Genomic DNA, 22,265 nt, shown 5'->3' with positions numbered 1-22,265 from the left:
GAACCTCCCAATTCCTCCAGTCCGTGCGTTTTAAAGCGCCGCAGAGGTTTCAAGGAGACAACAAAAGATACTGAATAAAAGATTTGACGCTAAGTGAAAATAACAAGCTAAACGTGCTGTTATGAGTTTAAGAGCTCAGTGGCACAAGGCAACTGAAGCTTAATAATTAATTTGTACATTTTAATGAGTGTAGCCAGAGTGGACAAAGTCACACACACACACACCACCGCAGTTACCAGGCTCCACACACTTGAGATGTGCCCCAGTCTGCTATGATATCTTTCTGTCATTTTAACTACTGCATCACTATATGATGTAATAACAGCAAATCAACTTTTCAATAAGCATTGTGGTCCGTGGATATACAGTGTGTTAAAACGCAGTGGCTATTTTGTCAAGGCATGTTTGCATTTCCAATTAGTCAGTAATGTTTAATTTCTTTGTAGCTATTCGTTTAGACGTGCAGTCAGAAGGTGGGTGTTGTGCAGCCTCATCTGTGCATCTACTGGTGTCTTTACTCGGATATTTGTATTCGGGTGTTTTAAGCCCTGAAAAATTTGCATCTCCTGTGGCTCTTTGTTATCTGCTCTCTTAACGGCAGTTCTTTTGACGCAGTGTGACGCGTCGTTTACTTCAAATGTATATTTTGCAGTTTATATTTTCATGAATACAGCTGCCAATTCTTTCAAGCTTACATCGACACCTACACTATTGTCGTAAGGCTGAACAATAGAGAGCTCACGCAGCACCTGCAACAACGTATTGTTCATATTTACCACTCATCAATTGATGCGGTTGAATGCCAATGTATAATCTGTTGCTACAAATTTTTATGACGTAATTTCCTTGCACCAGATATTCAAATAGAATAAGCATTTATATTGAGGGAAAAGACTCCTTTCTCTCTTTACTGCTCTTAACGGTTTTTATCTGGTTGTTGGCTTTCCTCTCTTTCTCATTGATTTGATTTTAGTTTTGTTAAATTTTACTTAATTGTATGAAATGCTATATGCTTTTAATAAATTCAATAAAAAAAGTTTATTGTGAACAGGCAATTCAGCCTAATAAATATTGCCAGTCCTATACAAGTAATACTTCTAAAAAAAAAAAAACCATTAAGTCGAGTCTTGAAGGTCCCTAAAGTCCCGTCTGACTACAAAACTACTTGGTCACTTATGCCAAGTGTCCATGGTTGTCTGTGTGAAGAAAACTTCCTGATGTTTGTGAGAATTTATCCTAAACAAGGTTCCAACTGTGTCCCCGTGTTCTTGTTGAGCTCATTTTAAAGTCACAGTCTCGATCCACTGGACTAATTCCGTTCATAATTTTAAACACTTTATTGTGTTTACCACTAAAACAAAATGACAGATGACATGGGCTATCATGCATGAACATCTAAGGGTCTCCTCTTTCTGGAACATCTGATGTAAGAAATAAAACTCCGGTACCCAAGGTGGCGCTGTCGCTAAATGTATCCACAGTTCAGAGAAGCCTCCCACTGAGGGTCTAGCTGACTCTGCCCATTCCTATCAGGAGACTATAAGGTCGAGGAGCTCCCAGAAGGTGGAATCTCATTTAGGAATCGGGCTGCCCAAAGGATGGAACTCTACCCCAAAAGGACTGATCGCTCAACCCAACTATCCTGTTATTAAGAAAGCAACTGCCGTTTGTAACTTCTTGTTATTATTTAGTGCCATCATGCCACTGTAAATTTGCTTTGATGGCATCATTAAAAGGGACGACCCAACCCAACATTTTCTGGACTCGTGTTATACCTTACTCGACCACAAGGTGAAGCGGTATTCCTGCTTATTAAGGCACTTGAGACTGAACTGCTGGAATTGGACTCAGAAAACAATTCAGCTCTGAACTGATCACCAGTAAAATTAAACTCAGCACAGTTTGCACAAACATTTCTTAAACTCCCCTCCAAAGATTGATCACATATAATTTTACTGCTGACAGAGTAGAACACTCACTTGGTGACTAGTAGTCGGTTTTTCCTCATACTCTCCACTCCAGGCTTTTCTCGCTCAGGTTCTCCTTTCTTCCCGGTCTGCTTTTTTGGATTTCTTATTCACGGCTTGACTGATTGTTTTGGCACAATGTTTTGGAAGTAACTGTACAAAAGTTGAAAAGGAAATTTCCACATTGTTGTCATTACATTTCTATAGTAAAGTTACAGCTTAGCAGAAAGAGCACAGGCATTTGTAACATGCGCATACCGCAGTGGTGATCTGAATTTCTTTCTGAAGGTATACGAGGTGAGACACAAAAATAATCGGACTGGGCTTGGGGCTTTCCTGGAAAACAGACTGGAGGTCGGCCGGACAAGAATCACAGAACTATGTTCTCCTACACACCCTCTCAAACTGTCGACCGACTAGGTATATTCCTGTGAATAGCTCAGTCAGTATTTGCACAACAATTGCTACACGAGTGGCCGTAAAGCAGTTTTTGACTAACAAAACCATTCCTGTCCTTGATCATCCTCTTTATTCACCCGATTTAGCTCCCTGTGATTTAAATTTTTTCCCGAAAATCAAAAGTGACCTGATGGGAACACATTTTTCTTCATTGGATGAAGTGAAGACAAAAACAGCAAGCCTGCTGAAGAGCCTCAAGCAAGAAGACTTCAAGCACCATTTCGATCAATGGAAGATACGTATAGAGCGGTGTAGAGATCGTGAGGGGGAGTATATGCACCTTCAACACCATCCAACCTCTGCTCCTTAGGGAGAAGCTGACAAAGATGGGAGTAGAGTCACACCTGGTGCCATGGACAGACCTCAGTATGTGCGTCTCAGGAACTGCAGGTCTGACATTGTGGTCAGCAGCACAGAGGACTGTACTTCCTGGTTCCTCCCTGTGTGGATAGCGCTTTGAGTACTGAGAAAAGCGCTATATAAATGTAATGAATTATTATTATTATTATTATTACTTCCTCCGGTCCTGTTCAGCAAACATACATCAGACTTCCAATACAACTCGGAGTCCTGCCACGTGCAAAAGTTCACTGACGACACTGCTATGGTGGGCTGCATCAGGAGTGGGCAGGAGGAGAAGTACAAGAACTTAATCAAGGACTTTGTTAAATGGTGCGGCTCAAACCACCTACACCTGAACACCAGCAAAACCAAGGAACTGGTGGTGGATTTTAGGAGGCCCAGGCCCCACATGGACCCCAAGATCATCAGAGGTGACTGTGCAGAGGGTGTAGACCTATAAATACCTGGGAGTGCAGCTGGATGACAAACTGGACTGGACTGCCAATACTGATGCTCTGTGTAAGAGAGGACAGAGCCGACTATACTTCATTAGAAGGCTGGCGTCCTTCAACATCTGCAATAAGATGCTGCAGATGTTCTATCAGATGGTTGTGGTGAGCACCCTCTTCTATGCGGTGGTGTGCTGGGGAGGCAGTATAAAGAAGAGGGACACCTCACGCCCGGACAAACTGGTGAGGAAGGCAGGCTCTATTGTAGGCACAGAGCTGAACAGTTTGACATCCGTGGCAGAGCGGCGGGCGCTGAGCAGACTCCTGCCAGTCATGGAGAATCCACTGCATCCACTGAACAGGATCATCTCCAGACAGAGGAGCAGCTTCAGCGACAGACTGCTGTCACCATCCTGCTCCACTGACAGACTGAGGAGACCCCACACTATGCGACTCTTCAATTCCACCCGGGGGGGTAAACGTTAATTTTATACAAAGTTATTGTCTGTTAAACCTGCATTGTTATCACTCTTTAATTTAATATTGTTCTTATCAGTATGCTGCTGCTGGAGTATGGGAATTTCCCCTTGGGATTAATAAAGTATCTATCTATCTATATATATATATATATATATATATATATATATATATATATATATATAAGGTGACAATATTTAGAATGCTGCAATTCATCAATAATTTTTTTTTTTTTTTTTTTACCAATTCGGTTATTTTTGTGTCTCACCTCGTATATAATGTTATATTATTAAAAAAGGAAAAAAAAAACTCATGTTCTTGATACCTGAATTAATACTGTCTACAAATATTTAAAGACAGACACCAAAAGTGAACATTTTAAAGTATTAAAACAAAATTTATTAACAGTATTATGAAAGCAGAACCTTAGTTACAAAATTATAATCACTCAAATTCGTGTTTTCTTCCGCCAAGCAACACTCAGAATTACAAAGATTTTTGAAAATTTTGTAAACTTGTTATAAATAAAAACAAAGAATTTCCCAATGACACAACTAGAGAGACCCTTTGCCATTCCGACATGGTGTGATCGAAATGTAAGCAAATCCTATTAAAGTAAAGTCTGTGACGTGAACTTTAATCACAATGTCGGAATCATTTGATGTGTAATTTTAAACCATGGAGCAGAGGGAGAAATCAAGGAAAAATGGGCCTCTGTCCCAAACATTATGGAGGGCACTGTAAAATGTAAAAATTCCAGATTCACACTTACTGAGTTGATTAAACTATTTTTTCTCATAGATGGTTGATAAAAGTGTGTAAGTTAGAGAAGGGGAATGACAGTCAGTAGGAGTAAGACGTAGTCCATGTGTGTGAATGAGAGGGTAGATGGTGGAAGGGTGCAATGGCATGGAGAAGAGGTGGTAAGGCAGACATATTGAAACACTTGGGTTCAACAGTCCAAAGCAATGGAGAGTGCGGCAGAGAGGTGAAGAAGAGAGTGCAGGAATGGTGGACTAGGTGGAGAAGAGTGGCAGGAGTGATTTGTGATAGAAGATTACCTGCATGAGTGAAAGGGAAGGTATATAAGATGGTAGTGAGACCAGCTGTGTCGTATGGTTTGGAGACGGCGGCACTCACGAAAAGTCAGGAGGCTGAGCTGGAAGTGATGGAGTTGAAGATGCTAAGATTTTCGCTTGGAGTCAGGAGGGTAGACGGTATTAGGAATAAGTACATTAGAGGGACAACACAGGTATGACAGCTTGGTGACCAAGTGAGAGAGGCTACATTGAGACAGTTTGGACATGTGCAGAGGAGAGAAGAGGAGCACATCGAGAAAAGAACATTGAGGGTGGAACTGCCAGGCAAGAGGAAAAGAGGAAGGCCAAAGAGGAGGTTTAAGGATGTGGTGAGGGAGGACATGAAGGCAGTCGGTGTGGCAGAAAATGATGTGAAAGACACGTAGAGATGTAGACGGATGATCTTCTGTGATGACTCCTAAATGGGAGCAGCTGAAAGAAGTAGTAAAGTAAAGTAGTAAAGTAATCCAACCTCTGCTCCTTAGAGACAAGATGACTGAGATGGGAGTAGACTCACACCTGGTGACATGGATCGTGGACTATCTTACAGACAGACCTCAATATGTGCGTCTTGGGAACTGCAGGTCTGACATTGTGGTCAGCAACACAGGAGCGCCAGAGGGACTGTACTTTCTCCGTCCTGTTCAATCTATATACATCAGACTTCCAATATGACTCGGAGTCCTGCCACTTGCAAAAGTTCGCTGATGACACTGCTATTGTGGGCTGCATCAGGTGTGGGCAGGAGGAGGAGTATAGGAAGCTAATCAAAGACTTTGTTAAATGGTGCGACTCAAACCACTTACACCTTAACACCAGCAAGACCAAGGAGCTGGTGGTGGATTTTAGGAGGCCCAGGCCCCTCATGGACCCTGTGATCATCAGAGGTGACTGTGCAGAGAGTGCAGACCTTTAAATATCTGGAAGTGCAGCTGGATGACAAATTGGACTGGACTGCCAATACTGATGCTCTATGTAAGAAAGGCCATAGCCGACTATACTCTCTTAGAAGGTTGGCGTCCTTCAACATCTGCAATAAGATGCGGAGATGTTCTACCAGACAGTTGTGACGAGTGTCCTCTTCTACGCGGTGGTGTGCTGGGGTGGCAGCATAAAGATGAAAGACGCCTCACGCCTGGACAAACTTGTTAAGAAGGCAGGCTCTATTGTAGGAGTAAAGTTGGACAGTTTAACATCTGTGGCAGAGCGACGGGCATTAAGCAAACTCCTGTCAATCATGAAGAATCCACTGCATCCACTGAACAGTGTCATCTCCAGACAGAGGAGTAGCTTCAGTGACAGACTTTTGTCACCGTCCTGCTCCACTGACAGACTGAGGAGATCGTTCCTCCCCCACACTATGCGACTCTTCAATTCCACCCGGGGGAGTAAATGCTAACATTATTTAAAGTTATTGTCTGCTTTTACATGTATTTTTATTACTATTTAATTTAATATTGTTTTTTGTATCAGTATACTGCTGCTGGATTATGTGAATTTCCCCTTGGGATTAATAAAGTATCTATCTATCTATCTATCTATCTATCTCTAGTAGTAGTCTTATATTTAAACGTTGCTCAGTGTTTGAAAGCCACAACACTGCTACGGCCTTTAAATCCAAACAGGTTAGGGTGCTAAAAAGTCGCCTGAAGATTCACGCTGGCGATGATGAAATGTCTTGTGTCTTGTATGTTGTGTGCTTTCAAAATAGTAAATTTATTAGTCTAATTACGAATAAATGAGTTGGAGTTGTTGGTACAAGGAATAGAGGAATTGGAGTCGAAGGTTTTGTTTGTGCTAACTCCCGAGCTCTGCTTCCACCGGTCAGTTACGAGTTGCTATTGTTTATATTGGCTGTGGGTCATGAGTGGGTTTTTACTCTGATGATATTCACTCAATGCTTCTCCCTATTAAAGGATCATGCTCAATTCTCTGAGGAGGAAGCTCTGACGATTGCGGAATAAGGCTCTGAAAATTGTGCATGATTTGCTAGGGGTAGGAGGACACTTACATAGGAAAAAGTGGATCATGACACCAAAAAGGTTGAGAAACACTGTCGTAGTGTCTCTTCAGAGGAAAGATAAGAATGCGACTACCTGTCATTCAAAGAGCACTAGGCTGAGAGTGTGAAGAACTAAACACAATAAAAAAACGGTCGTATCCCTACACGTGATCTGCCACTGAAGGCCCCTTTTATCTGTTTTCACTTTGGTCCAAGCATGCAGGTTTGTGATCACAAACGGTGGACAATGAAAGTGGCCGAGGCTAAATGAGAAAGCAGAAAAAGGGCACTTTACCCAGAACCAACAGTAGAAGAATGGTAAAGAAAATAAGTGAAATAAATGAATACAAATATTTGACAGGAACACTCTGTTGTGATGTGGGATTTTGCATATAACTTGATAAATGTTTTGTATGCCTTTATTTATAATTTAGGCAAACCAATGTAATTTAGAGGCATTCATTTTTGCCTTCCCCCCACCCCCTTTTTACAACTGTCTTTTTGTAATTTTATGACAGGATTTGGGGGGGAGTGTGTCTTAAACCAGTTTGATCTCCCACACAAAGCCAGGTTAGCTTAACATAAGGTCTTGGGGGGTTGAGGTGTTAAAATGTACTATTTCTCCCATTGGTCTGAGATATGGCTGGTTGGAATTGGCTTGTCTCAGAGGCCTTTGATGTCCTATTGGTTCTAGGAATTGGAGAGAGCATCTATAAATGTACTTGCTCAACCACATTCTCTCTCTCTGACCAACATATGATGAAGAAGCATCTCTCTTGCTAACCTGTGATGATGAAGACAACATAATGAAGAGCACAGCTCAGCAGCCATATTGAACAGACATGTGGCTGAAAGCTGAGCACCAACGATGCCTTAACTAGAGACATTTTAAGTAACTGCAAGTCTGTGTGCCACCTGAATTACACACCACCATTTTATCAGGTTGTATGGTTGCCAATATTCAAATGTACTTTGCATTTTGTTATTATTTATGAATATTATCAGTAATACATTATTTTATGTGTAACTTAACTCCTGCTTGTCTTTTTACTACATCTAATTGCCTGAGGTTATAGATATAGAAGGGAAGGTGGGGAGAAGTTATATAGAATAATACCTTATATACAGTGGTAAGTCTGTGAGATTAGGCATTCTAAGGCTACATATTAAAAATACAATAGGGGAACGTAGAGCAATATATATTACTCTACCAAGATAAAACACACTCATACAGATTACAATTTTCCATCCCTTACCTGGTCACTCAGAGTGCACTGCTCTGTACAAATGTCTGTGATGAGGTTCCGGGCTTGTTTTGCCATTTCATCCAAAAACATGTTGCACAAAGACAAACTTCGGTCCCCAATATGATGTCTCTATAAAACAAACACTTCGATCAGAAAAGTATACATTAAAGGGTGATGATTCAAAGTCTCACGTAGGCTTGGTTACTGCTTTGCTCACCACACTGCAGGTGTAGGGTCGACCCTCGGGCTGGGCGATATGACCAAAATTCTATATCACGGTATTTTTCAAAATTTTACCAGTTTCACGGTATTCAACGGTATTTTTTCCCCCATGCAGTAGACTGTATTCCACTTTCATGAGAATTGTACATTGAACAAAAAACATTTTAATGTGTACACAAGTATTAATACAGGTTTGCATGGCCCCGTAAAGTTTTCAAGGGGGTGGCATTAATGAAGAGAAGGAATCACATTGCATTACAGTTGCAGTCAAACAAATATTGAGCAAATTTTGCAAACAACTTAAACTAGAATTTTGACAACATATTTTCAACCATCCAAAGAGGCATTTAGACTTAGTAAAACATTCAGAGGTGCTTGTCAAAAGTTCTATTGCACTGAACATGTCTTAGAAAAGGTATAAATAGTAAATATGTTTTGTAAACCAACTACACTTTGTTGATGTCAACAATCTCGGTCGACTGACACGTTAGCTATATGGATTGTAATGGCGTTGGTTATCTCCATCCACCACTTGGTTTTTTTGTCGTAGGCAGTACGGTAAGTAATGTCTGACTAGAGTGTCCTTTAGCTTTTTCAGTTTTACCTGAGGATGTGGAGGGTGCCAATCTTAGTTCCATACATTCATGGTACTCCAAAGCGCGTTTGCGGCTAAGGTGGTGCAGCAAATTGCTCGTGTTTCCGCCTCCAGTGACAACTTTAGCTCGACCGCATTTGCAGTAAATAGTTCTTTGGTCTACATCTGACATTTTAAAACCAAAATCTCCAGACAACAGACGCGACTCCTTTATTCGGCAAAAGTTCTTCTGTGTCATCATGTTCAACTTTATCGTCTGCTACAGCTTCAGTTTTCGAATGTTCTCTGTCCATTTTCACCGCTCAATACCTCCACTACTGCATGTGTTCCGTTGCATGCGTGTTTAGGGGTGTAGCAGTGAAAAAAGTCCCCCCTTAAACAGTTTCCAGCTGAGCCATTTAAACCAGTGTTGCAGTATAAGAAAAATTCATATCATAACAAAAATAAAAAACAGTTTTCGGTATGAACCGGTATACCTCCCAGCACTAGTCGACCCTAAACCCAAAATGGGGTTAAGCAAGCTGTAGAACGGTAGTTTGTTAAGGTACACACTGAATATCAAAGGCATGCCAAGCATATCTTTTTTCCTTTTTGTTAGCTTTTCGTCACTGCTAACAAATAAAAACAATCAGAAAAGAGCCACATCTTTCATTTCCAAAACAAAAATGATGCACATTAAAACATCGGTGGAGAAATACATTCACAGAGCTGTTATTTACTCTCATGCTGTTCAAATGAATTTTTATTAAGTAGACTTCTTTTATGGCACTTCTTAAAAGTACATTTCTCCCTAAACAAAACATTCAGGGGTGGATGAGGTCTCCAGGACTCTAAAAATATCCAAACCTAATTATGTCATATCATCTACTGTTAAACCGTACTTCTAAAATTTTTATTATTATGCTGTCTTAAGGAAGTGTTCTGTTCTGTGTATTGTATTGTATTGTATTCCCCCTACTTTTGACACCCACTGCACGCCCAACCTACCTGGAAAGGGGTCTCTCTTTGAACTGCCTTTCCCGAGGTTTCTTCCATTTTTCCCTACAAGGTTTTTATTGGGAGTTTTTCCTTGTCTTCTCAGAGAGTCAAGGCTGGGGGGCTGTCAAAAGGCAGGGCCTGTTAAAGCCCATTGCGGCACTTCCTGTGTGATTTTGGGCTATACAAAAATAAACTGTATTGTATTGTATTGTATTGTACTCTGTACAGTATACGAGACACCCAGTATGCTGATTTTATTCAACTTCTCTGCTACATTCTCTCAGAATATTTTGTCCGTTTCCGTACCTTGTTTTCGTGTGATGCTTGAACAGACAGACAGATAGACAGAAATGTAATATTTATATATACAGATGTGAACACATTTGTTGGTACCCCTCCAAGAAAAAAAAAACAAAAAAACCTACAATTGTCTTTGAAATCATGGATTAAAGTTCATGTGTGTGTAAAGGCAGGCGTCCCAATACTTTTGGCAATATAGTGTACATCACTTCCTTGGCAGCAGTATTCCCTCAAGGAGGTGGCATCTGTCAGCAGGATACTGCACCCTGCCACACTTAGTGAATTGTTGAGAAATGGTTTGAGGAACATAAGAAAGAGTTCCAAGTGTTGCCTTGGCCACCAGACTCTCCAGGTCTATTTCCAACCTGAGGTTCTGTGGGATGTGTTGGAACAAAAATACCAACCTGCAGCAGATCCACCTTGCAACGTACAGGAGTTAGAGGAGCTGCTGCCAGACAGCACAGGACACCTACTGAGGCCTTGTAGAGCTCGTCTCGGCAGGTCAGCATACTATACAGGAGGTCATAAGTGTAATATATGAACCTTTTTTAATTTAAAATAAATCCATGAACCACTGACTAAGGTGCTGTTACCCCACATAACACAAAACATTCAGAATCAAAGTGAGTTGCTAAAAATCTCTCTCGGAAAGGAACAGATAACCGCGTGCTATAATTCTGCTTCGCCCAGCGCTAAACGTGACCTTTGAAGCGGACCACTTATTTATTCTTAAAACCATAAATTGTTTTCAAAGAAAAAAATTTTTTCTCTCTCTCTCTCTTTGCCTTACACGGAAATTTTCCTGGAAACTCTTCGCGCTTGTCCAACACAAATACAGCCTGCAGCTGTTTAAAGTTGTGTCAAGTGGACTCATTTCAGGGACATACTGAGACAGCGAGTTTTAGTATTTGAAGAAGGAAAACTGAAGACTTGTAGAGCTCAATAAATCTTATTTATGAAAGTGCCTTCACGCTTATAGATTTGAGGGTAGCAGACCACTGAGACAAGAGAAATGAAGTCAAACACCCACTGGGGTACAAGGAGGGATACAACAACTATGAGTCAGTTTATTGACACAAAGGATAAACTTTAGTAAAGGAGCATTTCATTTACAGGTCGGGTGGGGTGGGGGCTAATTTAATTCCAGGGTAGTTTGTGAAAGACACGGCATTATTTCTTGAGCCTTAAGTGCAGCCAGACAGCAGAATGAACAAGCGTTTCAAGTGACCTTTAGAATCAATTGAGCTCCATGTCTGCAGCTCCTGTGTGCAATTTACCAATCATTTACACAATCTTGTTTTCTCAGCCTTAAATAAACATTTTTTTCCCCTTTTCTAACCTCAGTAAAAATTTTCCACTGCCTAATGTAAGCAGTCTTGCCCTATGACCAGCCCAAATGCAAGTATGGGGTGGGGGAAACAAAATTTCAGTCCCAGCATCCACTTCCTTCCCACTGAGTTGGTTTGTGTTTCACCGCAGACGCTCTCCTTTTGAATAGCCCTGCATTAACAAGCCCACCCGTAAATCCCCCCCAAAAAATGGAGCGAGTCTCTCCCTTGACGCTAACTCGCGGCCGTGAATTGGATTAAGTGGATTTGAAAATGTAGCTTAGAGCAGTGCACATGTAACCCTAGTGTTAACAAAATCACAAGAGGCATTATTGGAAAAATCCACAGCGAAAATCAGACCCCTACACTTTCCGCACATTTTATTGCGTCGTTGATTTAATTTGAAATGGATGCGTTAAACATTTTTAACCCATAATGACAAAGCAGGGCTCTAGACTAACTTTTTGCACTGGTTGCACTGGTGCGCCTAACTTTTTTTCTTAGGTGCACCAGCACAAAAGTTAGGTGCACCCAAATTTTCAACCGCATCACATTTAACACCACAGTTTTGCAGTTTGTAAATGATTAACTAACAATCTGGTCAATATAAAGTTCTTTATTTGAAGGCAAGCACAATTCTACAAGAAAGGTAACTTACTGAAAAAGTGTTGGTGCTTAAAGTGCTTTACTGAGCTAAAATTTAAACTTAAAAAATCTCAAGATAAATTAACTGAAAAGAAAATCTAAATTAAGTGTTTTAAGGGCTTCAGACTGAACATCTCATGGCTCAATGTCTTATGGACTATCCTCCATTGCAGTCACATGCCCCTCGGATGGCCAACTCCTGTAGTTTGGCCTTCTTGATCTTTGGCCTTGACTAAACCAGCTGGCCACACTCTCTCTAGCATCAAAATCTTCCAGACTTGGGCATGAGCATGCTCGACCTCAATGTGTCCAATAAGTATATTCACCGGTCTTCCTCTCCGCAAGATACGACTGTACACAATGACGCATTCCTTTGTGGCGATATCTGTGTCTCCGTCGATCAGGAATGCCATTTACACACTGTTCGCAATTTGCACAGACGTCTTTTTTTTCAATGTATCTGTGATGACTCCTATAAATTGGGCGCACGCGTCATCATTGCTGTACGTCGGGTTTACGTTCAAGCCATTTTTCTTCATAAGAATTATTTCGGACTTGAATTTAGTGAAGGGAAGCTCTTCTTTTGCAATATTGTAGGCAACGTTAAACTTAATTATCATCTCGGCCTCGTCTGATGATCTGTTTGCTGCTGCCTGCCGCTGAAAGGCAGCGGGAGAGGGACACTTGAGCAGTGCATTTATCGCGCATGTAATGTGTTTTATAGATGCATTGTGCTTTTTCAGCGTTTCAATTCTAAATGTATTAGAACCAGTCACAAATGCACTACTGCCGGCCATGGTCTTCCCACACTCTTTACAGTAAATACAGTGCATTATATTATCGGCTTTACTGTATCTTAGCCAAGGAAACTGGTCAAGTCACTCTTTTCGAAATGTATACACTTTACCCCTTTTAATTTCAGTGGGCTCGGACTCGATTGTATGTGGCTCATTATCTGGACCAGGGCTTGCTATAACTTGGGAGGTTGATGGCTCCGTGTCAGAGCATTGGTTATGATTTTCGGACGGATCAGGCCCTAACTTAACATTCTTAACGAAAAAGCTGTCAATCGTTCTTTTCATCTTCTCTCATAATCCGCGGGTACATCCACTGTTTACCTGATGGGCTACTCACCTCTCTCTGTCTGACTGCATCACATGCATTTTCAAACGTACACACACATACAGGAATATCTGGACCACGGCCAATCAGAGTGGGGGCGGGATCCGCCGTTCACTATCTCTGATTGGTTTAGACCACGATATGGGCCTGATGTGTGTCTGTTGTTGAACAACAGGGAGACTTTAAGAGTCACGGAGTTTCGTTTTTTTTCCCCCTCGAACGGCTGGTCGCACCGGTGCAACCTTTGATTTTTTTTAGTCGCACCATTGAGAAATTAGGTCGCACTCTAGAGCCTTGCAAAGTGAAGACATGTTCTTAGAAAAGTTTGCAAATTAATTAAAGATCAAAGAATGAAATTTCTTGTTCATCTAAGTCAGGGGTCCTCAATCATGGTGCTGGAGGGCCGCAGGTTTTTGCTCCAACCCAGTTGCTTAATAAGAAGCCCTTTATTGCCCAAGTAACGCTTCTGCTTCACTTTAGTAGTCTCGCTCATAAAGATTTTGAACCCTTATTGCTTATGTTAGTCTTAAACAGCTGTATTCTGGGTTTTTAATGGCTCCTAATTAGCAATAACATGCAAATGACAAATGAGACCAGCATTTCTTTATTTAGCTTGTTACCATTTACACCCTGTGTGTATTTATCATGTACTATTGGGTTTAATTAAATACCTGGAAGGAAAGTGAAGAGTAAAACATGAAGGACTGAGAATTACTCCTCCATTTTAGCGTTCAAATCATTTGGATGAGATCCTTAAAAAGGGGAAGAAAATCGAGGATATACAAGGGCAATCACAAAAGAAAGGTCTCCAAAGCGGTGGGGACGTAGAGAAACTGTTCGTACGGCTGTTGGCCACACTGTTGTGATTGGTGCTTCCTCCACTCCCAAACAAGCATGCGCGGCTTCGCTGGGATGCTCAACCTTGGCTTGGTAGCCCTTGAACGCTACCGGCAAGTGCAAAGTTCGCGCAGTTATTTGATTTTTGAACGCAAAAGGCGTTAAACTGGTTGAAATTCATCGCCAATTGGCGGAAGTGTATGGACAGTCATGCATGGATGTTAAAAACGTTCGCAAGTGGTGTAGAGAATTTACAGCCGATTGTACTGAAATTCACGACGAAAAAAGGAGCGGGAGACTGTCAATTTCCGACGAGACAGTCATGAAGGTTGAGGAAAACATGCGTGAAGATCGGCGGATCACTCTGGATGCTTCTCTGCGTTTTGGTTCCTGAGGATTCCCGAAGCACCATCCACAGGATTTTAATGGAAAAGTTGCAATATTGGAAGGTGTGCGCAAGACGTCGCTCTCCTGAAAAATTGAAGTCCGGACTTGGCGCCCAGTGACTACAACCTGTTCCCTAAGTTGAAAGAACATTTGGCTGGAAGGCGATTCTGCTCCGACGAAGAGGTGAAAGATGAGGTTCAACGCTTCCTGAAAGACATGGTGGCGAGCTGGTATGACATGGGCATTCTAAAACTGCCACAGTGTCTACAAAAAGGCATCGACCGAAATGGCGATTATGTAAAACAATAAATAATTCTTCAACCTTTAAAATGATGTAAATATTATAGAAAATAAACGGTTGTTTGTATTTCTAAAAAAATAGGAGACCTTGCTTTTGGGAATGCCCTCGTAAGAATGACCTGACATAGCTGAGTTAAAGCACAAACAGGCCATGAAATTAAATTATTGGCAAGAATTGCTTTCTAATTAAGCACTGCGGCCCTTCAGGACTGCGATTGAGGACCCCTGATCAAAGTGTTCTGGCCATTTGCTGTGGAATCAGGTTTACTAACCTTAACTTTGCGGCACATCCTCTCTCTGACACACCAACACTGTGAACTTTAAGCCAACAAATTAATTCAGCAGAAGTGTGTCAAGAAAGGCTACTGAACTGAAAAACGCCTTGCAGACTGAATAACCGAATAAGAAGGGCCTTAATCAGGGACATCAACTTAAAATAGGATGATGTGATGGGAGAACCTCTTGGAAGGAAAACCATCAGACACTTCTCATTCTTACCATAAGTGTCTGATTGATGGAATGCCTTTTAATTGTCACTATACACATGTACAATGAGATTAAAAGCAGCTCCTTCAGTGCAGACATATATGTAGAAGTAAATAAACAAATGGTGCAAAAAGTTGGAAAAAAGTTCTGCGATGCTATATACTGTCACAGGTGGCTGGGGGGGCAACCCGGCCGGGACGCCCCAGAGGAGGGCTTACGCCTCCCCCAGACCACGTAGGGGTGACCGCTCTGGTGGCTATGGGGACCACGGGTACAGAGCTTTGAAGCTCAGCCCTGTAGAGGCTCATGGTCACCGCCAGAGGGCGCCCCAATGCCTATGGAGCCCTGGACCTTAGCATTTCCACCAAACCGGATCGGGGACACCCGGAGTGCTTCCGGGTGCACAGCCGGCACTTCCACCACACTGGGGAGTGCCGGCGGAAGATTGTCGGGAGGCACCTGGAGCACATCCGGGTGATTATAAAAGGGGCCGCCTTACTCCATTCGATGGCTGGAGTCGGGAGGTCGAGAGACGAGGTCTTGGAGGAGGCAAAGAGGTGGGCTGGAGAGAAAAAGGCATAGTGTGAGAAAGGCCTGGACGTTTGGGGACTTTGGGGTTGTGTGGCACTTGTAAATATTAAGACTTGTAAATAAATGTGTGGTGGTGCTTAATACGATGTCTGCCTGTTCGTGTCCAGGGCTCGTTCCACAATACATATACATATGGAAAGAATAATAAGTACTGCACTATTGGGTTAGGGTTACAGTAATCCCTCGCTATATCGCGCTTCGACTTTCGTGGCTTCACTCTATCGCGGATTTTAAATGTAAGCATATCTAAATATATATCACGGATTTTTCACTGGTTCGCGGATTTCTGCGGACAATGGGTCTTTAATTTATGGTACTTGCTTCCTCAGTTTGTTTGCTCAGTTGATTTCATACAAGGGACGCTATTGGCGGATGGCTTAGAAGCTACCCAATCAGAGCATGTATTATGTATTAAATAAAACTCCTCAATGCTATAAGATAGGCTTCCCGTGCGGTGCTCGATTGTATGCTTGTCTCTGCCTCTCTCTCACCCTCTCTGACATTCTTTGCGCCTGACGGAGGGGCTGTGAGCAGAGTTGCTGTTTGCACAGAAGCTGTTTGCCTAGTGGATACGAACGCACTTCTAAGAAATGCCGGCCGCTTTATCGCGGTGCTTCCAAAAACACACTTATTGATTTTTTAATTGTTTGCTTTAATCTCGCGCTCTCTCTCTCTCTCTCTGACGTTCTCTGCGCCTGACGAGGAGATGTGAGCAGAGGGGCTGTTTGCTGAGAAGATACAGATTTTTGATTATTTGCTTTTCTTTGCGAGTGATCTCTCTCTCTCTCTCTCTCTCTGAAATTCTCTGCTCCTGAAGAGAAGATCTATTTGCATTCTTTTAATTGTGAGAAAGAACTGTCATCTCTGTCTTGTCAATGAACACAGTTTAAACATTTGACTAAAATGTGTTATTTCATGTCTAAAGGGCTCTAAAAATGTTAACAGTGTGGGAGAGTTTCTAAAGACTTAAAATATATAAAAATAACTATACAAACATATGGTTTCTACTTCGCGGATTTTCATCTATCGCGGGGGGTTCTGGAACGCAACCCCCGCGATCGAGGAGGGATTACTGTATTGCACATTATTTAAATATTTCATAATAATGATGATTCATGTGCAGTGAGTAGTGGATGTTGGACCCCGAGAGTAATGATATTGCAGTTATTATCAGTACCATTTAGATATTGGATATTGCACAGTTGATGGATAGAAGGAAGTCCAGGGGTTGGGGATTAGACTGGGTGGTCAGTGCACGTGTGAGTTTAGAATGGTTATGGCTTTTGGGAAAAAACTGTTCTTGAGTCTGTTTGTCCTTGTGATGCACTTGTAGCGCCTCCCTGAGGGCACCTGGTCAAACAGATCAGAGCCAGGGTGGGAGCTGTTCTTGATGATGTTTTTTGCTCTGCTTAGGCAGCGGGAGGTGTAAATGTCCATCAGGAAGGGGAGAGGGCACCCGATGATCTTCTGTGCAGCCTTTACTACTCTCTGAAGCCTCTCCCCGTCTGCCATGGTGCAGCTGCCGTACCATACTGTGATACAATACGTCAGCAGGCTCTCGATGGACGAGCAGTAGAAGGTCAGTAGCAGGCTGGAGTCCAGTTTGTGCTTTCTGAGGACCCTCAGGAAGAGTAACCGCTGCTGAGCCTTCTTGATGACTGCTGTGATGTTTTCTGTCCAGGAGATGTCAGCGTAGTGGCTAGATGGGCATATGATTGCATTTAAAGGAGGCTGAGAGCATGAGGGGGGAGAAAGATTCAGTGGTCCGATGAAACCAAAATTGAAGTCTTTGGTCAGAACCCCAAGCATTATGTCTGGCAAAGACCAGGCACTGTTCATTACCTGCTTAAAACCCTCACCACGGTGAAGCATCCTGCTGTGGAGACAGGTCAGAATTTAGGGAAGGAGCCAATTAGGCACAGTGTGTCACGAAACACTTTGGGGGCTCTGTAATGCCAACGCCAATACTCCAGTATAGCATCTCACTGTGACTGTGTCAGCTAAGTCAGAAGTTTTACTTCTTTTTAATTGTCTTGGTTTATAGTCATTGTGGTGGGTGATCAAACCAAAGAGTTTGTGTATATTGATTTACTCTCTTATCTACCTATTTGGGTGGAGTGGTGGCTCTGAGGCTAGGGATCTGCACTGGCAATCAGAAGGTTGCCGGTTTGAATCCTATAAATGCCAAAAGGGGCTCTGCTCTGTTGGGCCCTTGAGCGAGACCCTTAACCTGCAATTGCTCCGTGGATATGACGTCAATCTGCATCCAGTCCTGCATGTAGGCCCTCCAGCCTGCAGGGAAAAACTTGGGGGTTGGTGGCAGAACTGGCACTCCAGCCACCATAAAAAGCCTCACACTGGTTCCATTCCATCTGAACTGGTGCTAAGGTGTCACCCGTTGCATGGCTGCATTCGGGTACTAATCTGGATCCTGAGTTGGTTTTTCATGTGGTGGGTGCAGCAATGCGATGTATCAGCAGGTGCTCCTAACCTCTGACCTTCCCCTGATCAGTTTCTCTTCTAGGTATCCTCATGTGGCACTTAGTGCCACTGCTCTGCTTCTAAGTTGACTGCCTAGCTATGGAAAAGTCACCTCAGATAAAGGAGCACAGCTTGTTGGTCGAGGTCTCCAGGAATCTGAATGTGTCCGGCTTGTCTGACTCTTTTCTCCCGCAGTTCTACAATTAGCTGACAGACAGATGTTGTTGTTTTTCATTTACGTTCATCAGTTTCTACTTCGTTTTTTATATATTTGAACAAATCTTTACCCTCATATGATATACGTCTGTATTTAATGAATGGTATCACCAGTTCTTACATTTTGTCTTGAGAGCGATCATGGTGATCCAGGCCTGCACTTGGTAAGGAGCACTGTGCAGGAATGAAGTCATTTCTACTGTTGTATTATAATTCTGAGGTGGCCATGATAGACTGGCCATCGAGTTTTGTAAAGAGGACTCTTTACTTTCGTACTTGCTTTATGTGTTGTATTTACCCCATTTTCTAACACCCTATTTGGAAGGGGGTCTCTCTCTTTTCTCTGAATTGCTCCTCCCAAGATCTCTTCCACTTTCTTCTATCTCTACAAGATTTTTTTCCTTGTCTTCTTCGAAAGCCAAGGCTGGGGAGCTTTCACAAAACAGGGCCTGTTAAAGCCCATGGAAGCATTCCTTGTGTGATTTAGGGCAATACAAGAATTATTATTGTTGTTCAGAATTAAAGGGTCTTAAATTAAAGTTAAAAAATGTGCATACATTTCTGAAAACCTACTTCCTTTCACTTGGTTATTAAGGGTTGCTGAGTGTAGACTGATGGGGCCAAAATGGCAAATTTATCTATTTCAAATGATATCCACAACACAATAAAATACGCAGAAAGTGTAGGAGTCTGAATCCTTTCCAAATCCACTGTACAATGTCTACTTAACTCTGACAGAATATGCTTCCTGAAGAGAAGGGAGTAACTTGTAGGAGATAAGGGAACTGAGATACAAAAAGATAAATAAATTAAACTTATAAAAAAAAAAGCCAGGTACAGTCATATGAAAGAGTTTGGGAACCCCTCTTAATTGTTTGGATTTTTGTTTCTCATTGGCTGAGCTTTCAAAGTAGCAACTTCCTTTTAATATCTGACATGCCTTATGGACACAGTAGGATTTCAGCAGTGACATTAAGTTTATTGGATTAACAGAAAATATGCAATATGCATCATAACAAAATTAGACAGGTGCATAAATGTGGGCACCCCAACAGAGATATGACATCAATACTTAGCTGAGCCTCCTTTTGCTCCTTTGAGCCTCTCGATGCTGTCCTCCTGTAGCCTGTGATGAGTGTCTGGACTCTGATGGAGGTATTTCTGACCATTCTTCATACAAAATCTCTCCAGTTCACTTCAATTTGATGGACAGCCTGCTTCAAATCATCCCATAGATTATCAATGATATTCAAGTCAGGGGACTGTGACGGCCATTCCAGAACATTGTACTTCTCCCTCTGCATGAATGCCTTTGTAGATTTCCAACTGTGTTTTGGGTCATTGTCTTGTTGGAATATCCAACCCCTGTGTAACTTCAACTTTGTGACTGATGCTTGAACATTATCCTGAAGAATTTGTTGATATTGGGTTGAATTCATCCGACCCTCGACTTTAACAAGGGCCCCAGTCCCTGAACTGGCCACACAGCCCCACAGCATGATGGACCCTCCACCAAATTTGACAGGAGGTAGCAGGTGTTTTTCTTGGAATGCGGTGTTCTTCTTCCGCCATGCAAAGCGCTTTTTGTTCTGACCAAATAACTCCATTTTGTCTCATCAGTCCAAAGCACTTTGTTCCAAAATGAATCTGACTTGTCTAAATGAGCATTTGATACAACAAGCGACTCTGTTTGTGGCGCGAGTGCAGAAAGGGCTTCTCTCTCATCACCCTGCCATACAGATGTTCTGAATTGTAGAACGATGTACAGATACACCATCTGCAGCGAGATGTTCTTGCAGGTCTTTGGAGGTGATCTGTGGGTTGTCTGTAACCATTCTCACAATCCTGCCTCTTCATATGCCGCTCCTGTATTTTTCTTGGCCTGCCAGACCTGCTGTGTTGGTTTAACAGCAACTGTGCCTGTGGCCTTCCATTTCCTGATTCCATTCCTTACAGTTGAAACTGACAGTTTAAACCTCTGAGATGGCTTTTTGTAGCCTTCCCCTAAACCAGGAGACTCAACAATCTTTGTTTTCAGATCTTTGGAGAGTTGCTTTGAGGATCCCATGCTGTCTGTCACTCTTCAGAGGAGAGTCAAAGGGAAGCACAACTTGCAATTGACCACCTTAAATACCTTTTAGCACTCATGATTGGACACTCCTGTCTATGAAGTTCAAGGCTTAATGAGCTCATCCAACCAAGTAATCAGCATTGAGCAGTGACAGGCATTCAAATCAGCACAATGACAAGGGGACCCACATTTGTGCACAGCCAGTTTTTCACATTTGATTTAATTTCATAAACTAAATACTGTGTCACTAAAAATCTTTGTTCAGAAAACACCGCAGTGCTCAGATGTTCCTAGGAAATGAAAGACACACCACTGATATCTTTGTGTTGAAAGGAGAGTCAATGATTATGCAGGCTGAGAGGGGGTCACAAACTTTTTCATAAGACTGTAATACATCAAGATGAAACATCCACTGTAAGATAAGGAAAAGGTCCAGACAGCCAGTACTTACCTCCTCTGGACACAGCTCGTGAGTGCAGCTCATGAAGTGAGTACAAACAAGTGGGAAAGAAATGGAGTATCTGGACTGAGATGGCAGCTCCAAGCACTGCTGGAACATTTTCTCAAAGGCCCGGCTGTAAAAACTGAAAACACAAACTTTTTTTGAACACACTGAAGACCCTCAAACACAATAAAAACTACACTTGCCAAGCTTAATAAAATATGCAGAGCAATGCATTACTAATGAAAATCCATCAAAGATCACTTCAAACAATATCTAATAATATAAAAAAAAACAAAAGTACTAAACTTGCTAAACAACAGGTTTAATAATATTTTAGTAATGAAAAGACTATGCAATGTAAGACTTATACATGCTAATGTTTTATATGCAAACGAGGTTTGCTTGTGACATGTCTCAGTAATTATAATAAAACTGTGTCTCTTAAAAAGTACGGTGAAACTTGGAAGGTCACTTTTTCATTTGCCCGGTATGTTCTGTGAACAAGGATTCTGAAAAAATGATCCCTGACATAAAAGCAATGAACTATGGAGATGAAGATCACACGTAGCTCTGCCGAGTACACTAAACTTTGGTGGCAAGTTTCTTTTTGGACTGTTCTAGAAACATGAGGTCACTGTTGATTGACCACCTGGCATGAGAAAAAAACCCAAAGAAATAAAGCCCAGATTGCAAAGGGCATCTGATGGGAATTAAGCCTACCTGGTGGCACAGCATATCGTCATTTCAGAATTTTTCAGTTCAGTCTCCTTGAAAGTGAATCCATTTATCCCATTGGTGTTTCAATAGCAGTTGTCCTCTTGGTGGGGAAATGAAGCTGGAAGAGGACTTCGGGGGACAACTTTTCAGGACGATTTCCAGCAATGGCAGGCAGAAGAAAGAGTTGCCAGGATGAAAGTTGGCGGGGATCACAAACAAGGTCTGGTCTACTCACAAAAAACGTTTCACATACCTGATGCTACTCTATTATTCGTAGGCTCATGTCCAACCAGACACTGCTTGTAAATGTATTAAGCGTTGAATGCATGGAACTTTCAGGAAACACTATTACATACCTCAGGTCTTTAGTGACCCGGCATATATACACTATATGGATAAAAGTATTGGGACGCCTGATCATTACACCAACAGGGACTTTAATGACAATTCAAAGACATAGACTTTAATATGGATTTGGTCCCCCCCACCCAAATTTAATAAATTTGTGAAAATTCCAAAAAA

The 22,265-nt window shown here is 42.0% G+C and overlaps 1 protein-coding gene across 1 annotated transcript in view; it reads right to left on the bottom strand.

Annotated features, from left to right (window-relative positions):
- nckap1 (NCK-associated protein 1) overlaps positions 1-22,265 on the bottom strand; it is a 274,250-nt gene that overhangs the window by 73,061 nt on the left and 178,924 nt on the right. Inside the window, 4 exon segments of the mRNA XM_039757729.1 lie at positions 1,980-2,065; positions 2,067-2,120; positions 8,032-8,151; positions 21,033-21,165. Of these exon segments, the coding sequence (XP_039613663.1) occupies positions 1,980-2,065; positions 2,067-2,120; positions 8,032-8,151; positions 21,033-21,165 (393 nt within the window).

Source organism: Polypterus senegalus, chromosome 6 (assembly GCF_016835505.1).
Source record: "Polypterus senegalus isolate Bchr_013 chromosome 6, ASM1683550v1, whole genome shotgun sequence".
In the NCBI taxonomy this organism is placed as follows: Eukaryota; Metazoa; Chordata; class Cladistia; order Polypteriformes; family Polypteridae; genus Polypterus; species Polypterus senegalus.
Note: the sequence above shows the minus strand (reverse complement) of the source record. Positions and strands in the feature narration are given on the sequence as shown.